The 9,478-nt window shown below is 39.2% G+C and overlaps 1 protein-coding gene across 1 annotated transcript; it reads left to right on the forward strand.

Moving 5' to 3' along the window:
- The first annotated feature begins 5,296 nt into the window (after positions 1–5,296).
- LOC133722904 (uncharacterized) lies at positions 5,297–6,786 on the forward strand. The gene is made up of 6 exons (XM_062149760.1): positions 5,297–5,543; positions 5,649–5,730; positions 5,803–5,869; positions 5,976–6,167; positions 6,268–6,328; positions 6,422–6,786. The coding sequence occupies exons 1-6, from the start codon at positions 5,297–5,299 to the stop codon at positions 6,580–6,582; spliced, it is 810 nt and encodes a 269-aa protein (XP_062005744.1). The 3' UTR covers positions 6,583–6,786.
- The last annotated feature ends 2,692 nt before the right edge of the window (positions 6,787–9,478 follow it).

Consider the following 9,478-nt stretch of genomic DNA (forward strand, 5'->3'; position numbering starts at 1 on the left):
CGCTTAACGAACTAAGAGTGTTCGTATGAACTAAGAGTGTTCATAATTAAACGAACTAAGAGCGTTCGTATGAACTAAGAGTGTTCATAATGCTTGGACTAAGAGCGTCCATAAAGCATCAAATTGTGACCATATTAAAAACATCATTGTTTGGTCTAATCCAAAAGAGATTCTTGGAAATCGATTTCTTGGTAGCATAGCTCGGAAATCTTATTATTGTTAGTTTTCGTGGAAGTTTAGCTCCGAAACTAATTCGTTCTTGTTTCACCCCTTTTTCAGGATGTCAAACTCGAACATACTCGATTTTGTTCCATTGGATTATGCAGGCAAAAGATACCTAACGTGGGCTCAGGATGTTGAGCTCCACTTTATTGCCGGTGACTTATTGCATACAATCCAAGAGCTTTGTCCTATAGAAACAGCCCCAGACCCTCAAACTGAGAAAGATATTTCCAGGGCACTTGCCTTCATGAAACGTCACATGGATAGTGACCTCTAGTTTGAGTTCATAAATGAGGATAGCGCTATAAAGCTTTGGCAAGCGCTTCGCGAACGATATGGCAATGTTCGTGACTCCATCCTTCCGAATACAGAAGCAGAATGGAAAGATCTTCGCTTCTCTGAATTTGACACAGTCATGCAATTTTATTCGGAAGCCCTCCGCATCAGAGCAATGATGCACTTCTGTGGCAAGACAATCACAGAAGAACAATTGATTGAGAAAACCCTCAATACCTTCCCTGTCTATGCTATGAGATCCTGTGATTTATTTCGGACTCATATAAATGCAAGACGGATCACAAGCTTTCAAAAGCTTATTGAAGCTATGGAAATTGCTGAAAGGCAAGACAACGAGCTTGTGAGAAGAGAAATTGATAGGCTTCGAGATAGCTATCCAGAGCATAGTCCCATGGCTAGAGAAAGTCGCCATAGACGTCATGATTCATATGATCGAAATGCTCATGAAGGTAGTCGCCAAAGGCGACAATCACGCCACCGTAGGAGCAGTGATTTTGAGGGACTAAGGGTTGGAAACCATAGAGCCAACGTTGGCCATGGTCATAATCTTCCAACGCCTCAGGTCCTAGGGGCCATGCACATTGCGCCAATGCGCCTCAATCAAGGGAGAATCCTCTTCATGGTATCTATTTCTGATATGGAACGTCTGATCAATGGGGCTGAGTTTGCAATGTACCTAAGAAGGTAGCTGCCTCACAGTGATCAAGACATCGAGTTCAAGAAGACTTTAAATCTGGCGATGAAGACAAAATGCCGCAGATTTTTAGAGTAGTCTTTTATTTCCAAGAATTTTGTAATGGCAATATGCCTTAGTCAATAAATGACAATTGTATTAACTCTTTCTCATGTGGCGCACCCAATGAAATATGATGTCTAGAAAAGTCATTGAGATTAGTGGTACTTAAGAGAGCCTCGCTCCACCAACATCTCTCTCTACTTTCCTGGTCATATTTGATTGGAGTTAACAAACGGATAGAGTGACTACAATGTGTCTTACTTTGATTTTATTTTGGATTAGATTTTGGAAACTTTGATGTAATCATTGGCTATTAATAAAGTGTCAATTCTTTTACTTAATGTCTTGGACATACCTTAAGTCGAACTTTATTATATAAGAGCCAATGGTTTTCATGTGGAAACACATTATGAGAATGGACAGAGTTCCTTTGCATCACCTCTAATGACTACGGACATAAACGAGTATTAGAGAAACTTATGTGTCACTCTAGTGGGTTGTATGCAACCACTATTTGAGTTATTGATTCCAACCATGTCATGAGAGACGACTTATGGGATTTTGACACATATAGGCTTTGACATGATGATCCGTGTATTAAAGACTTTACACGGACATCCATTTTCAGAACGAAGAAAAGTAAGAACCAAGAATTTGTTCGAGAAGCTGCACATGCGCCTCATGGCGCCATGATTGTGCAAAGACAGACCATACATGGCCGGCGCCGCCTACCCCCTGCGGCAAATACATGGCATTGACGCCATAAACTCCTCTCTCTACTTCTCAAGTCTATTGTGACATTATGGCTTAACCAAAAGCCTCATTGGTTGATTATAAAGCCCATGTTTCGTTCTGTAAAGCCTGTTATTTAGGATTGAGACCATCCTATGCAAAGGACACTAAAGGAATAATTTCATTCTTACAAAGAATCCAAGGGGATTCTGTGGATCGACTCAACCAACTTGTGGACTGCTTAGATGTTTTATGCTGTTGGTTGATATGTGGACACGCTGGTCACATGTCGCACTATCGTCCACTCGTAATGCTGCTTAAGATGAACTCCTAGCCCAAATCATATGGCTACGGGCTCACTACCCGGATCATCCCGTTCAGTCAATTCGACTTGAAAATGCTAGAGAGTTTACATCGAAAATTTTCAATGACTATTGCATATCATCGGGTATTGATATCAAGTATCATATTCCCATGTACACACCCAATTGGTCTGGCGGAAAAGCCACCATTAAAAGACTACGATGGTAGCCCAGACTTTGGTAATGCGCACCAATATTTCCGCTTGGGTTATGTAATATCGCATGCAGCTATGCTAATTCGTCTACGACTCATAGCAGCCACTCAACTTTTATTTGCGTTACAGCTAGTGACTGGGTTCGGGTCTAATATCTCTTACTTATGCATATTTGAGTGTGTGGTTTATGTGCCAATTGCGCCGCCACAGCGCATCAACATGAGTCATTGCAACGAATGCATATATATATATAAGTCCGCTATGTAGAACCCTTGACAAGCGATCTCTATTTCGCTGGATTTGCGAATTGTCACTTTGATGAGACAGTCTTCCCGTCGTTAGGGGGAGATTAGAACGTCAATGTTCAACAGGAACGACAAGAATTGTCGTGGTTTGTCCCCACTATGTCTCATCTTGATCCCCTAAAAGTGACGAGATCACATATACCTGCTGCAAACATGTCTGCAAGGATTGATGTCCTCACAAGAGGACATGGTGCCACCCAGAGAAGATGGGTACGGCACCACCACCATGGATGGTGGTATGGTGACGCCACAAGGTGGCATAATGGCGTCATAGGCCATGGGTTCCGCTAGAGAGCGTAGGAGACCCATAGGTTCGATGGATTCTCGCCCTAAGAAGAGAGCGAGTTTGGCACAACTTGATCCATTGATCATTGATACTCAAAATCCGTCTCATGAGAATATTTTGGATTGTGGTTATGTCCAAGAGACATCGTTGGGGGACGCCTCAATGTTAGAACCAATTCCTGAGAATATAGAGATCTCTACGAACTACACTAGTGTACATGAGGACGTGGAATTGTTGAGAACAATGACATCGAACCTTACTCCGTTGAAGAATGCCAACGTAGAGAAAATTGGCCTAAATGGAAAGATGCGATCCAGGTTGAATTGGATTCACTAACGAAGAGGAAGGATTTCGGGCCTGAGATGCCAACACCTCCTAACATAAAACCTGTTGACATTAATAGGTCTTCGTTAGATAACGTGACGAGAAAAAGAGATGGTAATCTCACCTTATGGCGCAAGGTTTCTCACAACGCCCTGGAACATATTCTCTCGTAATGGATGTCATTGCACTCCACTACCTTGTCAGTTTGGTAGTTTCCAAATAACTGAACATGCAGCTTACAAATGTGGTCACTACATATCTTTATGGGGATCTAGATACGGAATATAATGAAGGTTCTTGTGAACTTCATTTACCCAAGTCAAGTGGCTCTAGACCACGGAGCGTATTTACAACGAGGTTGAAATGCTCACTAAAATGACTACTTGATTGGGAAGGGATATGATGAACTATGCCCACGTGTTTCCATGACAAGTTCTGGATTTGCAATTGTCGCGGTTTATGTTGATAAACATAATTTAAGGAAAACCGCTGAACACCTGAAATCCGAGTTTGAGAGGAAGGACCTTGGGAGAACACGGTTTTGTATACCGTGTCAATAAATGCTTAGGCATTTTGATAAAGTCAAAGATGCACTCCCATGGTCGTCTGTAGTCTTGGCCCTAAAAGGGATCCGTTTCGTCCCAGGGATGATGACGAAGACGTGTTAATAACAGAAGTGCTTACTTATGTACAATAGGCGCATTATTGTACTTAGCACAATACAAGACAGGACACCTCAATTATTATGAACTTGTTGGCTAGATATAGCCCCGCGCCAACGCAACGCCATTAGATTGGTATCAAGACAATCTTTCGATATTTGAGAGGTACGATTGATATGGGCTTGTTCTATCCCTACAGAGAAAAGAGATAACGGAAGTGTGGGATCGGACCCCACAAGGCAAAATGCCACCTTCCGTGCTCCTCCTCCCCTCCATCAAAATGACAACGATGTCTTGATGGGTTTTGCTGATGCAGGGTATCTCTCTGACCCTCACAAAGGTCGCTCCCAAACGGGTTATGTCTTTACCATGGGAAGCACAGCGATATCTTGGAGGTCTACAAAACAGACCCTTGTTGCTACTTCCTCAAATCATGCAGAGATTATTGCTCTACATGAAGCTGTGCGAGAATGCATATGGCTAAGGTCTATAGTTAGACACATTCGAGGAACTTGTGGTTTGAAGTCTACCACAGATGAACCTACATGCATTTATAATGATAATGCAGCTTGTATTGAACAAATGAAATTAGGTTTCATCAAGGGCAACAACACCAAGCATATATCGCCTAAGTTCTTTTACAATCAGCAACAACAAACACTTCTAAATATTGAAGTGAACCAAATCCGATCTGAGGATAATGTAGTGGACTTATTTACTAAGTCGTTACCAAAATTCACCTTCGAGAAACATGTGAAAAGCATCGGATTAAGAAAGTTATCCGAACTCCCATGATTGTAGCAATCAGGGGGAGGCATGATGTCTACATGTTCGATCTCGAAGAGTGAAGGACGTGTTGTGCTCTTTTTGTCCTTCGACCAGGGTTATTTTTGTCCCACTGGGTTTTTGTTACCTGACAAGGTTTTTAACGAGGCAACAATCAAAGCGTCATCACCAAGTTTGAGCGGCACAAGGGGGAGTGTTGAAGGATATCGACATAATGTGTGCCTCTACAAACTAGGGTTTAGAGTTGTAATAGGAATGTGTTCTAGGTATTCAATTGTAATCGGATTCTATTACCTTTTTGGGTACCTTGTAACTCCCTATTTAAAGGGCTCCTATTATCAATAATACACACACAATTCCATTCTCCTACAACATATATATATATATATATAACAGCCGCCTATGCATGTTCATCTAGCATAACAAGAGATGGCTGAAAAGAATAAGAGCAAAGTTGTGTGCTCAGATGATGATCACAGTGATGCTGAAGAGAGCAAAAACACATTGGATGACTTAACTCTCCCTCTAGAGAAACTCAACCTTGGCCCAGAAAAGAAGAAGAAGAAGCTTCTCGTTATTGGTCTTGGAGGCTTGCTTTGTCATAGAGTATACCGCACTGAAAAAATCTACATTCCAAATTATCGCCGTCCGGATGCAGCATATGGAAACTACAAGGGTATAAATTGCTTTTATAATATAAATTCTTTCCATTACATGTCTCATTTTGTAGTTTGTTGACTTTGTTCAATAAGAGCTCTTTTCTGTTTGATCTTGATAACAGTTTACAACAGGCCTTACTGTGAAGAATTTATGAAGTTTTGTCTGGAAAGATTTGAAGTGGGAATATGGTCTTCTGCAAGGGAGTAAGTACTGAGATTACCATCACCATCATTTTCTTTGTTGTACAATTCTGAGTTCTCTGTTTGAATTAACAGATGGTACTTGGACAATGCCTTGGATTGTGTGATGAAAGGGTTGAGGAGGAAGTTGTTGTTTGCTTGGGTACACACACAATATCTCATGTCATGCACTTTAAATTTTGTAAAGCTTTGCTTCATTGTTTTGACATTGATGTAATATACAATTACAATGTTCTTGACACCTTTAGGATCAAGTGGAGTGTACTGATTCAGGGTTCAAAACCTTGGAGAACCAAAAGAAGCCCATCTTTCTGAAAGAGTTGAAGAAAATATGGGAAAACGAGGGTTTCAAAGCCTCACTTCCATCTTCCATGGGGAAATACTCTTCATTGAACACCTTGTTAATTGATGATAAGGCTTACAAGGCTCTACTAAATCCTGTAATATTATACTTCATTCTCTAGAAACCATTAAATTGTTGTTAAATTTCTTTTAAACATGTGTTTATTTATTTAATATTTGTTTATTGTTTCTCTTCAGGCTCACACAGCCATCTTTCCTCCTGAATACAAGGTTGACCAAGTTGATGACAAGGCTTTAGGTAAGCAAAACTAAACAAGGTTGTTTTGTATTTTTTAGAAAAGAGTCGTCTGGTTTCGTATGTGCTGAAAATTTACTTCAAATGTGTTATTAGGTCCTAATGGTGAGTTGAGGCTTTACTTGGAGGGACTTGCAGATGCCGATGATGTTACTTCTTATGTTAAAGATCATCCATTTGGACAGCCAGCAATAACAACTACTCACTCTGATTGGGATTTCTATTCAAAGATCCTTACTCATTTCCAGAAAGATTAAGCTATTGCAGAAGCTCATCAATTAATGTTATGGAGCTGGAGACATTAGAATAAGATTGTTATCAGCGGTATTTTCTAGTTTTAAAAAATTGGCTTTCCATTTGGCCAGCCTGCAATAACAACTAGTCTTTCTGAACGGAATTAGTATTCAGAGATTCTTGCTCTTTTTCAAATGGTCTGTGCTCTAGCAAAATTCTGAAGTTGAAGCGAAAAATAAAATAAAATGGTAATTGTTATCAGGGATATCTTCTACTTTTAAACGTCTATGATTATTTGAGCACTAACATTAATGCCTCAAATGATCAGAAATGGATTCAGAAGTTGTTTTAAGCATCAAGTTAACCTTTTCACACTTGCACACAGTTGATTTAGGTAGTGGCCAATGCTAATTTGAGGCCTTAATAAGCAGCCCATGTTCTCTTTGGTCTCTGAATTAAGGCTTTTTAATAAGCCCCTCTATCATCTTGTAAGTTCTGGTTTCTATCAGCATGAATGAAATCTTCATTTTCTATCCAAATAAATATATGAATCTTGAGAGTCTGGATGAACATACAAAAAGTTGAATAGAATGATGAAATGGAAGCATCTTGTTTATTGCTATAATGTGTCAATGGATTTCAATTCCATGTTTCAAAAAATAAAAATAAATTTGTGGAGAAAGGTAGTTTAGACTTTAGAGCAGTCGCCTCAACAATTAGAGGTTTGTGTTCCAATTCTCCTTCCTCCTAAATTTGTTTTGTACAAAAAATGAAAGAATTGCTCATAGTTCATGAATCATGATAATAGTTTAGTAACATTATCGCTTCACGTTCTCTTCCTCCTCGACATCATCCCCAAAATCCACAGTTCGGATCTTGAAGCGCTCAAGCTTTGGTGATGATTCCCCAGTTCCTTGAAGACCGCGACTAGTAGTAGTAGTACCCCTTTCCACAATGACAGGACCTTCATTTTCTCTATGATCCATATATTTATCAAGTAATATGTGTTCTAGTTTTGCAGGAACTTTTTCAATAAGCTCTGACAAGAACCCAAGCAATCCATCAAGACCTTCCCTATCTTCCTCTTCAGTTGGTTGTGCCCCATGGACAAAAGTTTCATCATAACCAACTTGTTGAGCATTGTATTGGTCTATGCTAACTGGTCTTGTGGGATGAGGAAAAGATGAAGGCAATGAAGACATCGTAGCCATGCCGTAGCTGCTTATCGGCCTTGTGGGTCTAGGAAGTTGATTCACCCCTGAATTTTGGCATGCACAGGTTTCTGAACTCATTCTATAAAATCTTCAGAGAAGCTGCCTTTGTGTATTGTATAGAAGCAAAGTCTGATCGCTAGCTCTTGCTATATGGTGCATTTCTAGGAGATTATGGAGCAAAGAAATTTGTTTTGGAATTGAAAGTTTGCTTTGGTACATATATATGGAATCAGAGTTGAAGAAATCAAAACTGAAACATTGCAATTTGACATTTTCAAAGGCAGTCAATATAAGAAACTGGTTGACAATACAGGAGTCGAGTTTGAGAAGCAGTCAAATTCACCTTAGTGATCATACCGCCGCGGCAAGACCAAATCTCGGTTAGTTCTTGAATCTTGATTATGTCCGAAATATTCCTAATACTGCTTCTACTTGCGTGCTTATAGTTCTTAACGCAAATTATTAGTATTATGTAATCTTTGATTTGTAAGTTGCTTCAACACTTGGAAACCAAGTTGGTGTCTAACATGCCTCGGTGTAAGGTAATTCTAGATTCTGATCCTCTAGCAAGAAAACTTGACCAGAACTAGAAAACTCAGCATCTTATCCACTTGCTCCACTCAACAATTCCACAAAATGGAGTTGGTACAGAACATATAAAACTGGTAGTTGGGCCTAACCAACAAACAAGAAGACGTGATGGCTTATAAAACAGCAAACTGACGATGACATAATTTGACAATTCTATGGGCTGCTATTTCACATTTCCAGCAGGGTCATTTGTGTTCAAACTACAGGGTGTGCTCATCCATTTACATTTTGATGATTACATGAATAACAGAGTTACTAGCCGATACCAATTTTCGACATATATTGTGTGATGTTTTTTGGTAAGGAGTGTTATTCGATCTTGGCTACTCGAAGGGTCAAATTGTCTGCTTGTTTTCCAAAAATTTTGTAACTGGCGCTTGTATTCCTATCAGTCCGTTGTGATTTTCTTCAAAATTAACCTTTGGTCCTGTATTAATTCTAGATGTTAGGAGTTTGAATTCCCTCCTTTTCTTTCTTCTCAGTTCTTCTTTGCTCTGTTTTCCTTAGCTTGTAGAACATGCATGCCTAGTAGTTTTGACTTTTGAGAAAACAACCTAAAAGAAATTGATGTAGGACGAGATTTTAGCTAATTTCAACAAAAAATCTCAAAAAAAAAGAAGCGTCTTCACATTAAGAAGAATAATTTGAGTATTATAAATTGGTATTTAAATAGGCTTCTTAATGATGAAATTAATCATAAATTACTCTTTTGGATATATCGGGATTCTCGAGCAAAATCTTGATTGGGATTCCAAGCGTAATATTCTTTAGTATCTAGGATTCTATTTCTGATTTTTATTTAATCAGGTTTAATTAGGTTTCCTAGTTTTAGTCTACAATAAATTGTTCTTTATGTTTTCTAGTTGTATTAGGTTTATGCTATGTGCCCTATATAAGGCACCTCTTAGATTGTAATTTTCATTCAAGTTATCAATAAAAAAAACTAAATATTAGAGAAGTTTCTCTATGTTTCTTATGGCTGTGCCCGTAATTGCTAGTGGATTCTAGCTCATCTCATATAGCTTTCGACGCTTGACGGAGCCTCTTACTATCGTGTACAAGCTTCCCGCATCAGAAATCAGTTCTATTTTCTTCTACATCAGAATAGATAACA

Source organism: Rosa rugosa, chromosome 7 (genome assembly GCF_958449725.1).
Source record: "Rosa rugosa chromosome 7, drRosRugo1.1, whole genome shotgun sequence".
NCBI classification, from domain to species: Eukaryota; Viridiplantae; Streptophyta; class Magnoliopsida; order Rosales; family Rosaceae; genus Rosa; species Rosa rugosa.

What these genes read in the sequence shown, in the direction of transcription:
- LOC133722904 (XM_062149760.1), top strand. Translation starts at nt 5,297, where the DNA reads ATGGCTGAAAAGAATAAGAGCAAAGTTGTGTGCTCAGATGATGATCAC. An exon ending in ACAAGGCTCTACTAAATCCT is followed by an intron (nt 6,168 to 6,267) that starts GTAATATTATAC and finishes GTTTCTCTTCAG; the next exon opens with GCTCACACAGCCATCTTTCC. An exon ending in AGTTGATGACAAGGCTTTAG is followed by an intron (nt 6,329 to 6,421) that starts GTAAGCAAAACT and finishes ATGTGTTATTAG; the next exon opens with GTCCTAATGGTGAGTTGAGG.